Source organism: Cinclus cinclus, chromosome 4, assembly GCF_963662255.1.
Source record: "Cinclus cinclus chromosome 4, bCinCin1.1, whole genome shotgun sequence".
Classification (NCBI taxonomy): Eukaryota; Metazoa; Chordata; class Aves; order Passeriformes; family Cinclidae; genus Cinclus; species Cinclus cinclus.
This window is the reverse complement of record NC_085049.1, coordinates 49,517,180-49,539,612: the sequence shown is the minus strand read 5'-3', so window position 1 is coordinate 49,539,612 and position 22,433 is coordinate 49,517,180. Positions and strand designations below refer to the sequence as shown.

Below are 22,433 nucleotides of genomic sequence, written 5' to 3'. Positions count from 1 at the left end.
GAAACATGGGACCGGTGGTGGTTTTCAACAGGATGCCTCTAAGTAAATGAACCACTGAGAAATGGTTTGAGAAATTCTTGAGTTTCATAGGTAGCCATGATCCAAAATTTTAAGACACTGGAAATACTAACCATATTAACTATCTTGTTTCACCACCTCATCAAAAAGCCACTGAGTAGAAAAAAATGATGGATAAACAACACCTTGTTCCAAAGGATTTATGTTTTTCTTTCCATTCCTGCCAATACTTTCAAAGACAATTCGAAGAACAACAAACATCTTTGCTAAATTTGGGAAAAGCTACATTATAATGCATAACTGATGCCTTTTTTAATTTCCCTGCAGAATACTATACCCAACCATGACCAAAAACCTGTCTGGTGAAGGCTAAGTCACGTCCACAGTAATGGTCAGTTCCATTGGCATGAGCAGTCTATAGGCTCTTGAATGACATACATAATTTCAGTGCCATTTCCTGAACAGCGCAAAGGTACGGTCAGGACTCGTGTTCCAATTTCTCGACAACATTTACAGAATCTTAGATGGCTATCAATATTGACATTGAAAATTGTTGCAGACGGGCATTTTCCATCACAAGAAGCCACATTTATCTATGAATAAAATAAAAGAAAATAAGAATAAAGATATCACAATTTTTTTTTATAAAAATATTACATTTCAAAATTCTTTGTGGTTAAAACCTATTTTTAACTTTGAAAAGGACTCTAGTATTAAAAATGATTTTATCTTCTAAAATTAATTCTAAGTTTAGCCACATTTAAAATACTTTTTAAGTAAACTTTTCTTTATTGTTTAATCATGTGTTTTGTTTCAACCTTGTGCCATGGATACCAAAATTGAATCCCCATTTACAAATTAATAACTTTGGAACAGCACAGCTGAATCCATGTCCTTTTCGTGTTCACTGATAAAAAGTTAAATTCTTCTAAATAAAATGAAAAGAAGTTTATCTTTCTTCTTGAAAGAGGAAAAGCATATCCGTTCAAAAGCTTTTCTCTTTTTTATTTATACTGTTTGTGACTGAGGGCTATGTTATCACTCAAAGAAATGTATCCAAAAAGTTGATGCAGTAACAAACCAGCTAGGGAACATACTAACTAGAAACTTGTATGTGCTCTGGGTTTCAGCAGAGCAAAACTTTGTCTCACTGTTACATTATGTGAAAAATTTTCTTAGCTGATATGTTGACAGAAAAAAAAATTCAACTTTTTAATTAAATGTAAGCAAAGTTGAAATGCTGTGAAATCAAGCATGCCTATACTAGGTCTAGTTATCTTTGTCACAGACTTAAATCTGATTTCTTCTGCAGGTGGGCCATATGAGGCTACTCCCTTCCAAGTCTGTGATGAAATGTGCCATACCAACACAAATTAGACTAAAAGATTACTCTTAAAACTTTGAAGTTTCCTGAGATTTGAGAGGAGTAAAGAAAAAGACTTTGTCCTAAGCACCAGAAATCACAGTTATTAATTAATTAAATGTAATCATGTTCAACCTAATCCAAAATTTGACAGCAGTAATCTGGCCAAGAACACATAGGTAGTTCCCAGATAGTCACAACAGATACCACCATTTGATGGGCCAAAATCACATGATGGAAAAAGAGTGCCAGTGGGGGAGCTGGAGAGGAAAGGGAGGGGAGTTCAGGGTATGAGGACATGAAAATCTGGAGGTACTTCTGTGTGAGGAGTAAGGGAATGTGGACTGTGTGCAGGCACCAAGGAAATTTGGAACATGGAGATACTGGGAAAAGGAGGCTCTAATACAGAGAGAGGTGGGATGGTGGTAGGTCTTTGGAAGGTGAGTAGAGAGGGAAGAAAAGATAAAGAGTTTACAACAGAAAGATGAAAAAGAAGGCTTCATTTGTTGTGCCATTCAAGACATGACCTGGCCAACACTCTTGTTGCTCCTCTCTGAACGCTTTAGCTCTGCAGCAATGTAGAAGGACCACAGATGAACAGAGCCCTCTCTCATACTGATGAGAGTATGAATGATTCATGAAAGAAACCAGAATTACTTTGTTTCCTAACCATTGTCTATCCATTTGCCTAAATGTCATAGCTCTTAGCCTTTTGGTCTGCATGAGAGCAGAGACCATCAGAGAACTGGATGAAAGTGCAAGGATCTTTTCACTTGGCTCAAAAAACATATGAGGTTTGACTAAATCTTTCATTTTAATATTCTTTATTTAGTCAATACCATGCTTTATTTTGTTGTATTGGTGTCTCTTACCCTAGATTGTTGAAGTAACTCTGAAGCTCTCCAGACTTATCTCTAACTATGGCAAATTACTCTAACTTCATCTATATAATTATACTACCACATTATCACTCCATCTAAAACTAAATAAATATTTCATGCACTCCTACAATTAAAATTTAAACATGTCATTATTGACCTTCTGTCAGGATGGCTTTTAACTTGTGATGACATTTTGCCTCTTCCCTAATGACTGCTTAGGTTCTCCAACAGAATCTTGCCATAGGCCTTTTGGAAGCCTTGAGATACTTTGTCGATTACTTCCCTTTCAAGTGCTACCAGAAGTACATTTGCTGCTCAGAAATTTCCTGCAGACTACACCAAAACTGAGAAATAAGATGTCTTAAGCAGACCCATAAATAAATGGGATCATGAATTTATGATATGGAAACTCATCCTATGTGTGAGAAAAGACAGCATAAAGGTCTTCAAAGAGGAATACAGCAGTGCTCCATCACATTTTAAGTTGAAATATTTCTGCTTCTCTTTTAGAGCAGGATATTATTTCACATTAAAGAGTTTGGTGCCTTCATTAGTTAAAATAATTATAGTAAGTATTTTTTCATTTGAAGACAGATGTTTCTCCAGGTAAGAGGGCTTAGTCTTTCTGTAATATAAATAACTGGTTTTACTCCACTTCTTAATGCTTGGCTTGGCATGACATAGGTCCAGCATTGAAATTCTATGCTTACCGGGCTTTGACTTATACAGTCATTTTTTCTTATGGTTGTCCTGATTGTCATTTTCTGGCAAATCCTTTCTTCCTTTTTGCCTGATAAAATAGAAAAAACCCATGCTGAATCAATACATCTTCTGTAATGTATTTGCTTCTTTAAAAAATAAAATATTAACATAATTTAAATAGTTATACTTCATTTTCATTAATGCACACACGGAAACTATTACTTACATAATTTTCTTTTTAAATCTAGTATATTAATATATAGTTCCTGTAAATGCCCCAAATAAGCTATATCATTTTTTAAAATATTAAACCATGAATATGTTTTTAAATTGCACATATGGAAAGGAAAATATAAGCAATTAGAAAAAAAATTGAGCAGTTTAAAATATTTTGAACAGAATTAGAATTAATTCTATTTTATTGGGAATGTTGTATGTAAATAGGATTTTGATCTTGCCTTTTACAAAATTCTCAGAACTTAACATTTGAGAAGGTGAAGGTGTGAATGTGATTACAATCTTCATGCTATTTTGCATGCTTAAAAATGAAATATAATTACATTATTTCAATATATTTTTGAGAAATATGTTCTTCAAGGAAACCTTGAAAGAGAAACATGCATTTATTTGCTAAATATGGTGCACTTTTTATCACCAGATCTGAAGCATGTTGCACATGCTGTCAGCATACAGACCTAGGATGAGGGAAATACTGAAGTTTTGTTCAGTTTTGGAGATATTGATAGGACAGCTTGGGGTTTTTTTATTTGAAAAAAATAAAGCTGTATGGTGAAAAGCCATTTTTAACATAGTGAAAATCATAATATAATACTGAAATAATTAAACATATAATTTTTCATGCTTCACTATCTATCAGACCATTATTATTATCTGTGTAATAGCAGTTATTTAGGTCTCCTGCTTGACTACTCATCAAAATGATCTATTAGTTTTGCTGTGTAACCATACTGGACACACACCATATAAAATAATAAGCACTATTCAGTAGTTTCTTGACCTTCCTTCAAGGTTGGGTGTACAGAAAAACAACTCTCCTGTTCCCCAGAAACTTGAGAGCACTTTTATAAGATAAATGATCTCTGAGTAACAAAGATATCCTACAACCACAGTTCCATTAAGTACTGAAAAATTAGGCTGGCTGCAGAGTGCAGCTAGATTTTAGCCTGTGCATTGAAGAATCAAACAGAATTCTGCTACTGAATTAGCAGATCACCGTATGAGCAAAGTTGTTAGACTATAACATCTGGCTTTTCCTTCCTTAGAAACACTTAAAAATTTTCTGTGATGTTTCAATCTGAAAATATTTGCCAGCTTGAGTATGTGTAGACAGTGCAATCTTTGTACTGCTACAAGTCATATAGAGATGTATATCTAACATTTCATCATATGCTGATGTCTTATGAAAGCTCTGCTGCTACACTTCCCTCTCTTCAACCTTCAACTGTAAAGGAGATCTGAATTTCAGTATCAGATGTGCTTTGTTTACTCCTTATTTGAGGAGTTTCTGTGACCTGCCTATCCTAAAAAGCAAATAATTATGAGTGCAACAGTTCTGTAACATTCTGTAATTTCTGGTATAAAAAGTGTATATTGCCACGGGGTTGTGATTGTATATCTTATGTCCCTCTCCCCACCCCTACCCTCAATATTTTTGTAACTGTGTAAAACATATTATTTGTGACAAAGAAGAAATACAGCATAAATCCATATCATCCATAGCAAAGGTGAGACCAGAGAGTAACACACACTCTTGCTCTATTTTAGGGCAAAAAAGATTTTCCATCATTAACTTTAGAGATCTGGGACCAGATTTAGAATTCTTGGTAACAGTATTCAGAATTATGCTTTTTTAAAGTAACATTTCTTATTAAAACTACCCTATACAGTAAGTTCGTGTGATAAAACCAATTTCAACAATGAGCAGCAGGAACAACCATCAGCAGCATATACCAGAAATGGATGAACCTAATTCTGACAGGTGCTGAGCAATGAATCTTAAACATGCTTTAGAAAAACACTGATTTGGGAAACCAGCAGAGGATCAGCATCTCTCAGTATCAGGCCCAGAACCACTAACTGCATGGTAACATCCAATGATCATGACAGTTATGACACATATATCAAGCAGTGCTTATATTATCAAAAAAAAAAAGAAAAAGAAAAATACATTATTAAAAATAATACCTGGTTCACAATTACTACTACCAGTAGGCACTACTGGACTAATGGCAAAGGGTAATAGACCCAATCCAGAACCTGGCAGAATCATTAGGAATAGAAGATTCTCATGAAATAAAAACATTTCTGTATAAATGACACTTCATTAATTCTTACACTGCCAACTGCAATTTTACTTTTAGCAAAATGTGATGAGCTTTCCTGTTAGTCTTCTACAATTTAGAAACTCTGCAGCTGCTTCAAGTCTCACTATAGATGGCCTATACTTCATTACCCTCCTGGTTAACACGAAACTGGAATGCTTACTTTTAAACCAAACTTTTGGAATTAGTCTGTCTATGGCAAGGTAAGAATTAAATGTAGGCACTCACTTTGCATGCATTAAATCAAGCGCTTTCAGAAAAATTATTTGTTCCCATTAAAATCCCAATGTGTTGCAAGCTCTATTTATAAGTATTCATCTTAACTGCTTCACCACAGGGCACATGCTTTTAGTTAAAAATAAAATAAAAATAAAATAGCATATAATTGTATGACCAGTATCTGGGGGTTTTAGCAGCCACCTCAGCAAGTATTTCTGAAGTATAACAATGCCTTTCCTGAGGCCACAGAATATGGCCAAAATTATAAATCATCCTGGTCAACAGAGAACCAGCAGTCAATAATTTTTATGACTAATTTTTTAAACAATGCCAGCCTAATTTTTTTTGGGGGGGGGTGGGTGGGGAGGAAGACTTTTTTTCTCACATAGTTTATCTCATGAGAGAAAGATTATTGATTAGTAAGATCTTAGTACAGTTCTGATGTGCTATTTCTCTGTGGTGATTCTTGATAAAAAAAAACATATTCTTTTGTATTAAAATACCTTTTGTTTTTCATATTTTGGTTGCAATGGAACAATAAATTTTTGCACTTCCCTTTCTAAGAGTCATGTAGCTTGGAAACTTGGTATTGTTCTGCATTTTATAAATACCACTACTTCCCCTTACTTCTCCAAATCATATTCAATACATTGCACTTCAGTTATAAATAAAAACTGTGCAATATATGTTTACAAGTCTGCAACCTGCTATTCAATAATATTAAGTAAAGTTTTGTAAAAAATTCCAAAGATTAATTTGCTTTTACTCTAATTTTGAACATAAAAAAGGCCAAAAATGAGGGTTAAGATTTTCTGGAATGTTGAATATGTCCTTGGTCACACAAACATGATTAGTTTTACAAAACAATGTTATATATATATATACACACATATATCTATCATACTCTACTTTCTCCTCGTTTGGGATTTAAGAAAAAAACATTCCAGTATTTTGGACCTAGAAAATACGTATTAGGGATACAGAATAAATTGATAAGTTTGAAGATGTACTGCAAAATGACATTAACTCAGGAATCACTTTTAAGAGGAAAAATTATTGTCTTTTAAGGTGAAGATCATATAGGGACTATTTGAGAGCCAACTTAATGATAAAGAGAATGTTTTAATTGTTTTAATCAAGACAGTTTTAATCTTCCATCGGTTATATTTGGAGAGATTTGGTTATACTCCAGAACAATAATGTTAAAAATCACCAAGTCAGCAGCCAAATTAAGCAAGATCTTTCAATAAGAGTAGTTAGATAACTACAAGAGTTTTATGTGATCTGTAGGGAGAACTGCATGCTTTTTCCCTCTTTATGTCCCAGCAACTGAGGTTAAAAAATAAGCCCTCCAAAACCAAAGCCAAACTAGCACATATTGCAGGCTTCATCACTTACAGGTCTTGCAGCAGCCATCATTATACGTCTGCACAATTCCTCCATTCTAGGAAAATAAAAGAAGAATATAGCAAAAAAGTCTGGGCCCAATGCAAAGGGAAATTGTATCTTAAGACATTCCACGTTTTAAAGATGTCAAACAAATAAAAATTAGTTCCACTGAAATCAACAGATTTACACAGATATGTATCAGCTGAAGGTTTGTTTTAAAACTTTTTACAGCCTTTGAAACTGGACATGAACTCATCACTGTTAAGTTCGGTCATGTTCAGTTGACATCTGATCTAGTTTCCTCTGAAAAAGTCACTTAATTTCTATAAGCATTTTATATAATCTACTACCATCTATTTCCCCACCATGGAGATTTATTAGGATAGTTTCAAACTATCCAGATCTGCATACCAAGGATACTAGAGAATACAACTCTTAGGATAACAACAGACAGACAAACGACAGGAATTTTCCAGCTTCTATCTTTTAATGCGAGCATGTATTTTTTACCATTGAATACATTGTACCAGAACTTCTTAAAAGAGCACTTAAACTCAGATATTCCTGAATTATCCTGAACTGCCTGTGAGAAAAGCTTTCTTCTCAGCTACTGGGTCAAGACTATGCTCAGCATCCCTCAAAAACAGGTCGGACTGATTCAAAGTTAATTTTAAGGCTCCATGCTTTATATACTCAGCCTAATTGATGGTGTCAAAATGGTTCCAAGCAAGAAATTCAAGCATTAACTCAAAGTAGTACAGGCGTTATATTTAAATAAAATACCTTCTTCAGGACTGGAAGAAATAGGAACTTCTTTAAAAAAATGGAAGAGATAAGTAGGACTGGTACTAAATGTATAATCTGTAGTCAAGGCTGCAGTGGTACTTACCCTTTTTACATATATATTTATTAGTATTTGTAACTCACATTAAATATAGGATACACTGCAAATGAAAAATTGTACAAGTATTATAAAGTTAGAGAATTATTAAATTTGAAATTAAACTGTAAACAAATATGCAATCTTTGTGAAGGATATATGTTCTCCAAATAAGTTTATATGGATATGCCACATTTATATTTTTAAATATATGATATAAGTAGATACCTTGGATATTTTTTATGTTACACGAATTTTAGTTTAAGACATAAGAAAATTTAAGTATACTGCCATCTCCCTAATCTTTGCACAGCTTAAGGAATTTTTAATACAGCTGCTTTTATATGGACCTTTTGATTTATTGATTGGATTTATTTATTGTGTATGTCCTATGAACTTGGCAAAGTACTATTCCAAGATAAAGTAAGACATAGTGATTAGCACTTTATATAGTGGTATGTCAAGCATGATTCCAATTCCACAGTATTTAAAAGCAGTCATCAACAAGACCCAAGCCGAACTTTTACACTCCTCACAGACTCTTTGTCAGTTGGAAAGAAAACAGGAGTATAGGAAATGACTGGAAAATTTCTCATTTACATGTTTTTACTTACCACTTTTGTAATTTAAAGAAAGTGCATGAAGTTTGCTTGCAAGTGTAAGCCAAACTCCAGAGCAATTATTGTCACTTACCTTACCCAAAGTACAAACCTTTGTACACTCAGTGTCATTAAATGGGGGGCAGACAACACTTGACCCCAGTATGATAGCCCCTGCAGCAGTTTTTACACATTTGTAGTTGGTACAGTTGGAGGTCCAGGTGCTTCCTTCCTGAGTATATAAAACAAAGCAATTGTTAGGAAAGCTAAAACACTTCAGCCTTATCTCCAACCTGAAATGTCTATAGAAGTAGTGCCCTCATGCTGTAGCATCTACTGGAGTGGAAAGTCTGCTGCTGACCACCCATAGGTGGCAAGAGGGAAAGACCATCTTCAAAGAACCAGAGGCTACTCCTCCCTGGTCCCATGGCTTTACTCTCCAGCATGCTGTTGAGAATGAGTGTACTCAGATTCTACTGCAGAATGAAAGGACTCAGTGCCAGTTCAATCATTTCTTTTGCTCTGAAATCAATAAGAAGTTTGAACCAAGTCATGGCCACATCTAAATTTCTGTATATGTAGATGCTGGATCACACTATCAAGATCCTGAACCCAAGTGCCTCAATTTGCACTTTTCCCTTCTGTAGTAACCAGCATGAAGAGTGGCCCGGAGAAGAGAGGGACATAGAAGTCCTGATGTAGCTCCTGATGTAAGCTCTCAACACATCTGGATCACAGTACATAATTTAGAGTTACAATTTGAACTCTGCTCTGCAGTTACAACATATCCAGCAAAAATGTAAATGATGACATTTTCATATCTTTGCAGAAAATATTACAAGCAATAAGATATTTATATGTGTGAAATGGCAGGTCTATAGATAAACACACTCATTTCCAATCATACATCATAAATAGTCTCTAAGCATGTAACCGGCACTAAGGAGGTATGAAGCAAGAATGACAGCATGAGTTTACTAAGAAATGCCTGTCAGACTCCTGTCTTTTGTATTATTATAATATTAGTTATAGTTATTTCCTATCTATCTTCAGAGGCACTTACCTCATACACAATCTGTGTTCCATTCTCTGCATGAAAAGAGCAGGACACATTTTGACATGTACCACAACAGGTATGATGACTGAAGGAAGGAATATATACTTGATGCTGGGAAGAAAGGAAAAAGACAAACTAGTACTTTTTAAACCTATATTATATGGAAATTCTTTGATTTCTGAAATTAAAAACACCAAGGAAAACAATAGATGGATGGGTGGGTGGGTGGATGGATGGATGGAGTGATGGATGGATGGACAATTAGACAAATATGTTTCCATAGGCTGCTAGAAATTGTCCCTCAAAATAATTGTGTAGACACAAGATACACATCATCACTGCTAAGTTCTCAAGTTCTTGCTGAGTAAACAGGACTAGCAAAACTCTTCACTAAAACTTTAATCCTAGTTGTGCAGTTGCACTCACAAGTTGCATCATTCTTGTATTTTAAGAGTACTTACAGCTTCACATTGCTGGGAACAGTTCATCATTGTGAAATGCATGGCATTGTAGCCTGTGTTCTGATCTTTTTCTTCTAAACACTGTACAGTGTAACAAAGGTCTCCATCCAAGTACTGAATCACTGACTGTCCAGGATTCAGTACTGTGACCTCTTGGAAGATGCACACATCATCCTTCTCTATACCCAAAAGGAATAAATGTTACCAGAGGGGGGAAAAAAAATCATAGTACAAATTAACAGAACCACTGGTAAGACAAAAGTAGTAGTAGTAGTATTCACTGCAAAAGTTTCTATCTTTTAGACTTGATGTTTGTGGTTTTAATTGCCAAACACGAGTGGGAGGAATGATAATTCAGTTGTAGATATTGCTACAAAATGCAAAACTGCCTAAAACTGATAGTGTTCCTACTATGGAAGTAAAAAAAGCCTGATGTTCTTATTTTAAAGATGTTCTAATATTTAACATTCTGCTATTCTGCACATCACAAAATCTAGCCTCTCTGTCAATTAAACTACAAATATCTGTGATCCAGTAATCTGCTCAGGCTGTTCTGTAAATCCGTGCTTGGTTCTTGGAGGCAGTTTAACCTGGGCTGCTGCCAGGGCTGCAGTGCCCCCATGCACAGTGCAGCTGAAATCTACTCTACATGGGTGGCTGAGCAAGGGAAGGGAGGAGAGCTCTGATCTTATGACTGGCTACCTCTTCCTGTGCTTGCTGAACACCTCTGTTGCTCTGTGTGAGATGTCTCCTTTTGGAAGTGGACTAGGAGCATCTGCCCTGCTCACACTCAGCTACTGTTCACAGCCTGGGTACTACTTGCCTCTCACCAGAGTGACTGTACCTGACTCTGAAAGCATGGGCTACCTGCTTTCTACAGCACTCCCACCCTCTGCCAGAACAGACATGAAGTGTCTTTGTCTATTTGGGTCAGCAGGCAAAGCACCATATTCAGAAAAGCGAGAATCATTGCAAACTGGATAGACACACATCAAATTAAGATAAAAGAGCGTTTACATTTAAGAATTTATAACTGTTTTCTTTGCACAAACTTTTAGCTAAAACCTAAAACACAACAATGAGGAATATGAAAAAGTTACCACAAATGTAGTGAGTGCATCCACAAGCACTGGAAACACTGCTATCTATTTTTTTAACTTCTCCCTGAGTACAGAAAGATAAAAGTTTGCAAATCCATGTTCAATTAAATGTAGTGCAACACAGACAATTTTTCTCTAAAAATGTAAAATATTACTTTCATCACTTCCACCCCTGGTTTCATATAGGGGAAAATTTCAGTATACTCAAGAAACAGTAGTACATTCAGAGTTATTCAGTGTATTTATCTCTTAAAACAGAAAACAGCACTTCATTTTCTGTAGGGGTTCATAAAATAGCAGAGTCAATAAATAGCATTTTTTCCTGAGATACAAAATTATTTCAATAATAAACGTATTAGCAAAAGATTGTCTCCTAGGAATTTTCTTCCAAAAGATAGGTGAAAGCTATTTAATAGAATTTATGTTATGCTATCTTCCCAAAAGGAAAAATGGATAAGGAAAATATGGTCACTAGGGTATTAATGGGAACATTATTGAACATTCACTCACAATTATTTTCTAGAGCACAGTCCCGATTATGACAAACTATATGAGAAGCAAAATATTTATGACTTCTCACATCAGCTAAATTAAATTTAAATAATTTTAATTAAAAGCATAAATGATTAACAAAACAACACATTTCTTCAGATGACACACATAATCATAAAGCTCATACCCCATTAAATATTTTTTTAATGTGTATTATTTGTGTGGAAAGCCTTACTAGCATATTGTTTCATGTAAACACTGAACAGGATTAAATTACAGTTGCTTTTTTTCTTTTTCCACCTTACAACACACAAAGTGAAATTTCTCCAAGGAATGGTTAACAACACTATGAAGACACTTGGAATTACATTCTTGAGCTTGGACTGGAAGGTGATCCCACCCTGTCCCTCTTCACACTTTACAACTAACTGAAACAAAAATTGTAAATGGGAGGTATAAGAGAGTTCAACACCATTACTAACAATATTTAAATGACACCACTTACCAATTTACAGGTCAGCATGGTAGCATTTTCACAACTACATTCTGAGGAGATAAAGAAAACTGTGTTAATCAGTTAGCTAACTGATAGTTTTGGTTAGCAGCTGTGACTAAGGAATAAAGCAGTAATTACCACAGTGCCATTCCGGACAACATTGCCCAAGTATTTTTTCCTTCACAGGTGTCATGCCATCTGTGCAAATCATAGGAGGCTCAGAACAAAGATTTTCATCACAAACTAAATGAGGGGAAAATACATATGAGAATTTACTCAACCTTCCTTCATGTTTCCCAGCCTACATTACTATTGATAAACTATTTTTTAAATGAAACTATTTTATATAAATGTTATTGTGTTTTTTAAGCATCTGAATTATACTTGAAATAAAAAACTAAACAAAGATTTTCAAAAGTGATTTTAGTTGTCTTAGAGCATACTTAAATTTTCAAAGAACATCAAACAGGACTCATTTCATATTCTTCCTACTTCAGAGTTACTAAAGATTATAAACAGTACCAAAGACAACTAAAACCATAATCTTTGGGAAACAGGGACTAGAAATGTACTGTAAAGTGCACTTCTCTAAGATAACAGTGAGCAACTGCCCTCCAGGTATGATGCTAATAAGAAAAGACTGCCTCTCTTATCAGAAGTGGCTCACTGGGATTGTGAAAGAAGGCCACACACTAAGATCTAACTTTCTCCTTGCCAGAATTGGGGGGAAAAAAATACCAAAGGCCTTTGCAGAAAATTTCACCTGGGTAAAAGTAAAAAGAAGGAAAAGAAGGGACCAAAATACAGAAATAACTGAAGTAAAAAATGCTAAACTCCAAAATTAGTGGAAATCAATTTAATTATTTGAAATTATCATGAAAGACTGCAATAGGATGCAAGTTAATCTAAATTAAGCAGTTATACTTGTAGATGTTACTTAAGAACGTATAGCACAGTTTATGTGTTTTATGAATCTATGAAAAGGACTAAGTTACACTGCAATTATTTTTCTTCTGCTTCCTCATTGTTTGAATAGTAGTCAACCCAGCCATATTTGAAACCCTTAGTCTATTTCTTCCCCTAAGAGGTATAAGTGCAAAGAAACTGCCTAAACATTAGTGAATGGTACAACAGAGGAAAAACAACATGGAAGCTGTTTTATTAAATGTGTTTTAATATACAAACAATTGTATATTTATACTCCAAGAATGGGATTCAGTGCCACATTAATATACTGGTATTTAGATCACTGTGAAGAAAACCATATTCTGTCTGGTGAACCAAATAACCTCTCCAGACTCCACTGACTAGGTTTGTTAGACCACCTCTGGGCATACCAAGGGCTTGAATCTATGTTAAATTTGGTACCTCTACACCCTCATTTGAACCTCTTAGTCTATACTTGAAGCCCACCCTAACTGCCAAATCTAAAGAAATCCCTGCACATCCACACACTGTCTGTCGTTTTTACTGAATTTGGTGACATATCAGACTCACAACAGTTACACTCACCACAGTAGTAATGAGGACAGCAGTAGTGTATGGTATTAAGGTCTACAGTGAGAATTTCCCCTTCACTACACAAGGGAACAGGTTCAATACAGGATTCACAAACTAAATTAGAAAAGAAAAAAAAAAAAAAGAAGACGTGTACAAAGTTTTAAATACTAAAATAAGCACATGTGAATTCCATCTAATAGACTATATAACAAGCAATACTATGTTTATCATTCAGATAACAGAACTTTTAAGATTATATGGATATAAAAGCTAAACACAGTTCAAATATTATGTTCAAAATTATGTTGGAAAGATACCTAAACCCAAGAAAATTTATGTTCCAGTCAGCCAGATCTGTGTGAAATCTCACTCCAAGAAACCCTGCCTTGAATTATTTATTTTAAAATTATAGTCTGTTTCTCTAAATACTTGACAATTCCTTAGCTCTCCATAAAAATCTTAGAGGCTTCTTACCACAGAGATGAGAGAAACAACAGGGATCTTCCTGTTTTGCTTCAACAATAAATTGGTCTTCTCTGCAGCTAGGCTGGGAGGCATTAAAGCAAACTGAAGGATCGCATTCTGTAGGATGTGAAACAAGCACTGTTTTAAAAGGAGTCATTGAAACAATATGAAAAAGATAAAGAAAATATATTCTTCATATACTAAGTAAAATAAAATATCCCAAATTGGCTTAAAATCAGAAGTGACACAAAACAAAAGCACAAAAACTATTGGAGAAAACATATATCAATGCCTGGTGCTATTTACAGTGTCCCATTCTGTTAACAATCAAAACAACTTGCAATGCAAATTTTCTTCCAACATATAATACAAGTATGGAAAACTTCCCACTGACTGTGGTTTTGTATTTCCCTTACCACATCGGTACTGTGGACAGCAGGACAAAGGGTGGTAGCCTACCACTAATTTCTCATTGGGTTTGCATGTCGGAATAATGGCATCACACAATGACATGTTACATTCTGTGGGATAAAAAACAATTTTGATGTCTTTAAACAGATGCAAGTGCAAGTCCTACAGTTCAGGCTATTTATACCATTTAATACAGAGGTCCACAAAACAAGAGCAGCCCAAGCCAGCTTAAAGTTCGCTCCATAATATCATGTAGGCCTTTGAGCTCAACCAAAGCAAGAAGTTATATCCCTCTTAAAGCTGGTATTTACTTGCTCTGCTCCCTATGCATGAAGCCATGCACTGATATTCCTTGAGCAAATTGACAATACAGCATTGGCTACAGGCATCTAATAAGCAAAAGCACCTTATCAGCTGGACCATATGTTCTCATTTTCCTTGAAGATGTTATGAAGAACTTAGTATACTTAGCTTAATGTTTTAGGAGCAGTAAGCTTATTATTTTTCTTAACAACCATGGCTAGGCAGAATAGAATATTATTATTCAGTGATCAGCCCCCAAAAACCAGCTTCTGGGAAACAGCAGTATATCAGATGATACTGGTCATCACACCAAAGCACTAGAAAGAAAACCAGGCAATCTCTGATGATGTCCTCAAATATCAAGGTAGTTCTATCACGGAATATATATAAATTTATTATTAAATTCCATGCAAGAGTTAAAAAAAACTAACAGAAGTCTTGTTTAGCTGGTGGACTTCTAAGAAAAAAAAATATTTCCATTAATAATTCTCATAAAGAATAGAAGCCTCAATTGCTGGCCCAACCAGCCACAAATACTTGAAAAAATTTCTAAAAAATGTTACCTCGAATCTAAAGTTTGTCAGTTGCCTGTGAGTGTGAAACAGTTGTTTTTATACTTCTTTTACAGAAAAAAAAGTGTGGTACATACCACAAACTTTCTTGGGACAGCAAGCTCTCTCTTCAATGACATGCAGCAGAACTTCCCCTTCTCTTTCACAGACTGGTGGTGGATCCTCATTGCATTCAGGTTCTACAGCAATAATGCTTCCATTTTCTAAACAGTTGTACATGCAGCACCCTCTCATGGACCCATTCCAGATCTCCCCAGCAGAGCGGGGTTGTCCTTTACTATCTGTACATGCTGGAAGAAAAACCAAAAACATTCTATTCCTTCAACAAGCAGACAGCTCCCATTTCCTGCAAGCAACTATGACTTTCATAAAATTATTGCATAAAATAATATGGCTGCAGAGCATTATGATAAAAGAATGCAAGAAAGGATGATGACCTTAAAAGCCCCTTAAAAGAAGCAAAAAAAAAAAAGCGTCCTTAAAAGGAGCAAAATTTTTTCTATAGGTGAAAATGGGTGATGGCAAGGGAAAGAACCTGCCTATGTTATTCCTTCCTAAGTTCTCAAGGGAGGAAAGCCTGGGAGCTATAGAAGAATGACAATCACTTTTCCACCAACAGAGGAACATCAACACTAGTTCTTAAAGCCAAGTTAACTGAAAGCACAAACTGCTGTAGCTTGAGAAAAAGGTAGGCTCAGTTGAAGGGACCTTTACCAGATTCACATTTCCTGAGGACTGACATAGAGCTTCAGCTTATCTCTTACCATGAATTGTTAATATAACTGTGGTTAATATTATATAACTGCAAAACTACTCTGTCCCACTGAACTTACTACATTTTTCTTCTGATATGCAGAGGTCAGAGTCTGTTCTATGCAGAATGGTGCCTTTTTTACACACACAGTCTTCCCTTAAATAGGAACAGGGAGAATCTTCATAGAACCATTTATTCAAGCATGTCTTTGCTTCACAGGGCTGCACACAAGGCTGGTATTCCTTGCCCTCAGGACAGCTCAATGCTGCAAGGAATAAAAATGAACATTGAGTGCTTCTGTATTCTTTCAGCATTGCATTGACTAAATAGGTGGTAATAACAAGTGAGTTAGCACAGAAAGCACACATTTATATTTTTAACAGTACTTTAAGTAAGCAGCTAATTCAATGGAGATTAAAATTCATTCATGACTACATGGTGTATTCTCATCTTGAGGACTTGTACCCTGATATAGCAATGCTGTGATAAAATGAGATGTTACTTAGAAGAATAATAGAAAGAAATATATTTTAACTTATCACTAAACAATTACTAAAAATCTTCATTGCTAAAGCCACATATGGGTACAGAATATGGCTATCTGCTTACAACAGTAATCAGGTGTCCTCCATTTAATGCAGATGTTGTGCTTGTTGCATAAAGCCACATATGCAGAAAGTGCATCACACTGATAATTCCAAAAATTAGTACTGTTGATCCACATCTTCTCACAAAATTCCTGTGGAGACACCTAGGAACATATTGAAATTGGGAAGTAACAAGTATAAGGACTTCCTATAACTAAAATAAATCAATAATTAAGAGAAATAATACAGCCACAAGGGGAAAAAACACTAGCAGTGTCTAAATTTAAAAATATCTTTTTTTTGTCAGAACACTCACTCTGCAAAACTTAAACTGCCAGAATATTTCATGCTGATCAGTAGACAGAGAATGCAGTCCTAACGAGATTGTCACACTACTTTAAATAACTTTTCAGTACAGCCCTGTCAACTAAAACTGAACAATCTCAGCTAAATATGGTGGCTATATCTTACATACAATCCTGCTGTGAATGAATTACTTACTACTCTGTTTGTGTGTCTGTAGGACCTGATAGCTTATTTTACTGAGCCTAAATGCAGGTGGTGCAACCTATGTTATTTCTGTTGGGGTTGTTTGAATAAATTTGTTACAAGATGTGAAAGTCAGATTTTATTTCATTCTGCCTCTTCACTACAATGCTGCAGCTGAGTTCTCCCTGTGGTTTCAGCAAATCCTCAAGCAGTCTCTCACTTCTGCCAAGAAGTTCATCACACTTATGACTCTGATACCTATCCTTGACCAGCTGCTTCATGCCAGCAAGTGCACTCCATGCTCCATCCACTCTGGCTCTGCCATCATGATGTATATGAAAAAAAACAAATTTCATAATGGATGAACCAATCGCTTGAAGGTCTTGATGATATGTCAGTTTTTGCTATAAACCAGGAAAAGATGCACTATCAGAGTACTCCTGGGAACATATATGCAGTAGGTATTGTCACTACTTAGATTTGCTTAAATTATTATAAAATATGCCAAAACAATTATGCAAAGCATCCTACTACTCACTGGTGCTACTCTATCTTCCTGATTCCAAACTTCTTACCACTGCTCCCTCCCACTAAGTTTCTGTGGCAAATATCTATTAATTTTTGTATATAAAGAAACTGTTTTAGTTCCTTTCTTTCAGAAGAGCTCCCTGCATTTTTTTCAGGAAAGTGAGGAGAGGTCTTAGGAATTTGAAACAAGATCTCAGCTGCGTGCAATGCTTTTAACAACATTTGTCTGTGATGAAAATCAAAGTGTAACACAAAGAGTGGAAAAGCAGAGCAAGAAGAAGTGAATCAGGAATCTGAAAACATCTATCTCTCAGAAAGAAAGGGCCACTTGAGCAATTAATCCTTTTTAATTTTAGTTAAGTCGGGAAAGTTAGACCTCAGAGATTTGGGGATTCCTCATTTCTGTTCTGGAAAGCAGCTGTGCTGCACTACCCACCTCTAGTGGCCTGTAGAGGTCTACTCACCTTTACAGCTGCAGCTACCACTAGATCTCCTTTAGAAAGTACAATTTGTAGAAATTAATTATAATGATTTCTGTAAGAAGTGCTACAAAATTGTCAATGTAATGTTGACGATGTCAAAAAGTTTTAACCGCAAATTTCTTTAGTCCAATAGGTCTGCAACTGCATGAATCACTGTTGTGTTCAGCAAGATCATGAGGCTTTCTGTTCTGGTGATCCATGTCAAGCATTTAATAAAAATAACATCTCTGGAATGTGTTTATCTTGACATGATGATCCAGTGTCTCTTCTTTGAGAAATGCCCATTAAGTAATTTCAAAAAACAGCATAATAGCACAGGGATAAATATGGATATGTGTTTACAGTGGACAACATGACGGGAGTATTAAAGCCACCCATTCCATTGTCAAATATTATTGTCAAAAAATAAGCAAAAACATGAAAAATGTGCATGTATCAGTCACTCTTTTCTTAATTATAAAACTATTATTTTACTTGGTCCTGCAATTTTTTTTGATCCTCATACTCACTTTCTTGTGACAAGGGATGAAAATGCTTCTGTTTAACAGCTCCATACAGTATATGCAGTTGTCTTCAGCACAGTTTCTTACTGGCCTCCTGGTTGTGACATCAAGTGATTTCTCAATTTCCCAACTCTTAATGAACATTTCAATTTCCTCCATATTTGTAATTATGGTCATGTTTTGCATTTTCAGGTCATCACTAGGATCTCCATTACACACCCCTGGAGACAGAGAATCATATTCAAGGTACAAACTAATATGCTATAAACGTTCATTTGGGAAAGAAAAGCACACTTGGTAAGTTGTGATTAACACTGCATCAGGCTGACCTGTGAAACTTACTCGCCTGGGTTTACAAATTAAATCAGCTGTATGTCCACTGGAGTTCCAATTTCTTGCTTGTTATTTTAGTTCTCAGATCAATGGCTTAGTAAAATAAGTAGATCATACAATACAACTCATTGTACCTTTCACAGTTAACTTTGGAGAAAAGATGCCACCAAAATGTGCTGATGAGTGTATCGAATTCACTGACATGGTAATAGATTCTGATCTCATTCTAATGAATGGGAGTAATAGTAGATGGTTTTGAAATTAATTGCTCATCACCAATGATTTCACACTGTACTGAGATTTAACTGAACATTCTAAGTGTGAGAAGTTATGAAAATAAAATTTTTGATGAACAAATTTCTTTATCTAGAGAATATATTGTCCTTACTCCAGTTATTAATACAAAACCACTATAAAAAACAACCTTCCCAGACCCCCAAAATTCACTGTCAACCTGAATTCCTTATCCTATTGGTTCATCTATTAAAACACATGATCTCTTTAAGCACATTAGAAGTGAGTAATACCAAAAGGCTTTAATCTTCATACTAGTTTTACATCTCAGGAACTGATCAGGAAATATTCCTCTCTTGCTCTCACTTTCCATCTGCATTGTTAAGCACACCCTAAGTCCTTGCCCTTGTGTTTTCAGCCCCGGAGTCTGATGCTCTCCAGGGTTCTTTGTTAGAACTGGACTAGCTTGATGTGGCAGATTATAATTCTTTCAGACAGTATGGAGAAATACAGAAGATGGCATTTAAATAAGAAGCATTTTACAGCAGCACCACTTTCCAGTATTCTTAACTCTTCAGCTTCTTGTTGCAGATAACAAACTTCTGGCATCAAAATTTGTAAGGCCATGCTAAGAACTGCAGAATCAACACAGCATTAAAAATAAAGCAAATTTGCCACATAGTCCTACAACTTTTTCTAGTATGAGAGGAAGAGGATTGCAGAATCCCAGACAGGAACAAACAGCTGAAGACAGGAAAGAAGCACTGACGAAAAGTTCAGACTTTACTGCAAAATATCAGTTACTGCAACATTTAAAACTACTTTTGAGTTTGTCTGCATACTCTTCCCCTTTTTATCTTCTCATGACACAAAGAGGAACTACTCTATAATTCTTTCTACATTTGACCTCATCTTGTCCCACTCATTCAGCACGAATAGGGAAGATGGCATGATATTGGGAAAAGATGCAGGGCCAGCCTCTATCTTCTCTCACTAGATTTAGGAGAACTCTCCTTTTGTTCAAGCAGAAGACAGCAATTAATTTTAAAGTCTTGATTTGTTTATACTTAAAAGCATATCAGAATTGCTTTGTTTTCTTTTAAAACTAAAAGTAGTTTAAAAGATTATAAGAAGTTCATTTTCCCTTTCAATATGAAGTAGATTATGTAAAATAAAAAAACACCAGGAAATGAGCATTTATGATAAAATTATAGCAATTTTTAATCACCTGCTTACACATTTCGATATCATCCATACTGGCAAAGTTATAAAAAGTCTTCATGGAAGCTTGAAATATACTACATTTACTATCATTGTAATTCAAGACTGAGATACCTCAGCACAGTTTTTGACCGTAGACCCAGCCTAAAGAGGTCTGAATTCAGATTCTTAATTCACTGTCCTCACAAGACTTGGACCCTTTCCAAGATACAACTTTTGTCAGCATTTTCACAGCAATAAGCTGCCACAGCTAACATTGGACAGTTATTCTTGTCCCCATAATCACTGAAATATACTATCACCATCTGAACTTTTTTAGCAGCCACTTCTTCACTAAAAATTTTCTTTTTCTTTACTTGGCTTCAGCAAAACTCTTAAAACAGGCAGAAATAAGTAATTTTTAAAAAGTTATTTAGATGCAATGTGCTGATCACTATTTGTTCTGCAATGTACTTTACTAGCACACAGTGCTTTCAAACAGAACTATTAATTTATTATTAATTAATTGATAGTATTTCACAGGCCCTCACATAGGATTGTCAGCACAGGTAATGAGGGTCACAACGAGAGTTCTAAGGACAGCTGGTCACAGACACAAAAGGGAGTTGCAAATTCCAATTGGGAAGTTATTCAATAAGAAAAAATTGCCACCATAGCCTCACCACAAAGTCCTTCTGTCTTCCTCGTTGTGTTAGAGTGTAATCCATACTGTATATCTATGATGCCAGTAACATGAGCCCACTTGATGCTAATGCCAGCTGGGGTATTAACAACATACATTGCACCAGTATCCTGAATACTCAGTCCTTCTTTTGAAAATGGTAACGTTTGAATTACAGAATCCATGACTACCTAAAATAAGCCAGACACATTTTAGAGATAAAGCCAGATTGCAATGATGCATTTTATATGTATTTCTATTTTATAACAAAAGACTTTTTTCACAGCCTCTGCCACATATAACAGACACAGTGCTTAAATTAGAGAGCTTCCCACCCATTCCACTTCCAAAAAACTGCAAATGAAGTAGGCATGAGGAAAAAAATTTCTAATTAGGGAAAGAACAAATCTGATTTATCACATATAATATGATGAAACAAAACCTCATTCCAATTACTTAAAGTCATCTGTTCTGACTTGTTACTGACTAGCAAGAAAAGTATCTTAATTATTTATCACTTCTAGGGTTCTAGGGTTTCTGGAAGCATAGTCTCAGGCTTAACTGCTTTTGCGTCTTCATTAATATCTCAAAAGAATTTTGAAGCATCATTTAGGAAAAATGACATTTAAGTGAAGCGTGGTACCTGAAATGTAAATTATTTTGCCTCTAGTATAGCATGAATTATTGGGAAACTGATTTGCACAAGTAATCCCAATCCCATAATCTCTTATTTTAAATCTGATTTATCACATTCTACTACAGAATAGCTCTCCAGCTATTTTTTAAGAGTACGCACACCATTGATATATACTTACTTTTCTTGCTAAACGATTGATAAGTATTTGACAAGTGTGTGTTGTGACATTTAATTTCTTAAAACAGAGCCCTGAAGTGTTTGCAGGTGGCACCTTGAAAGAAAAGTGACAAAAAAATTTAGTTACTATTGTTTTTCTAATTCTGTGCCAGTGGTATTGGAATTTTTGTATTAATTATATTTTTAATATTAATGCATTTTAAAGTCAGCAAAATAAGCAAGTACTTACTAGTTTTCTTATTGAATTTCCACTCTGGAAAACATTAAAAATAAATTAGAAGTGCAATAATAACCAGCAGCATTTTTATTCAGCAAAAATCAGTTACTATTTCCTTTGTCTTTAATGTTCTTCTACAATCTGCTAAATAATTAAACTAATTGAATATATTTATTATAAATAATATAAAATACACACTTTCCAGCTAATATAGTGTATATGCTGAAGGGTCCTTTCATACTATATTTCTTAAAGAACTAAAACTACAGACCTCTAAAGCCCATCAGTGTATGTGTTCTGCACTCCCACCTCTAGACAGCAACCAGGAAATGAGAGAGCAATTTAATAGAAAACATCTAA

At 35.1% G+C, this 22,433-nt stretch overlaps 1 protein-coding gene across 1 annotated transcript in view; it reads right to left on the bottom strand.

The window, feature by feature from the left end:
* Positions 1-410: 410 nt before the first annotated feature.
* Positions 411-22,433, bottom strand: part of OTOGL (otogelin like) — an 88,672-nt gene continuing 66,649 nt past the window's right edge. Inside the window, exons 41-59 of the mRNA XM_062492510.1 lie at positions 22,086-22,109; positions 21,858-21,950; positions 21,044-21,233; positions 18,600-18,814; positions 16,614-16,755; positions 16,084-16,269; positions 15,328-15,540; positions 14,381-14,485; positions 13,974-14,081; positions 13,512-13,613; positions 12,138-12,242; positions 12,009-12,049; positions 11,012-11,075; positions 9,912-10,090; positions 9,457-9,561; positions 8,506-8,625; positions 6,924-6,969; positions 2,973-3,052; positions 411-611 (exon numbers count right to left, since the gene is read on the bottom strand). Coding sequence (XP_062348494.1) covers positions 411-611; positions 2,973-3,052; positions 6,924-6,969; positions 8,506-8,625; positions 9,457-9,561; positions 9,912-10,090; positions 11,012-11,075; positions 12,009-12,049; positions 12,138-12,242; positions 13,512-13,613; positions 13,974-14,081; positions 14,381-14,485; positions 15,328-15,540; positions 16,084-16,269; positions 16,614-16,755; positions 18,600-18,814; positions 21,044-21,233; positions 21,858-21,950; positions 22,086-22,109 — 2,319 coding nt within the window. The remainder of the gene's footprint in view (positions 612-2,972; positions 3,053-6,923; positions 6,970-8,505; positions 8,626-9,456; positions 9,562-9,911; positions 10,091-11,011; positions 11,076-12,008; positions 12,050-12,137; positions 12,243-13,511; positions 13,614-13,973; positions 14,082-14,380; positions 14,486-15,327; positions 15,541-16,083; positions 16,270-16,613; positions 16,756-18,599; positions 18,815-21,043; positions 21,234-21,857; positions 21,951-22,085; positions 22,110-22,433) is intronic.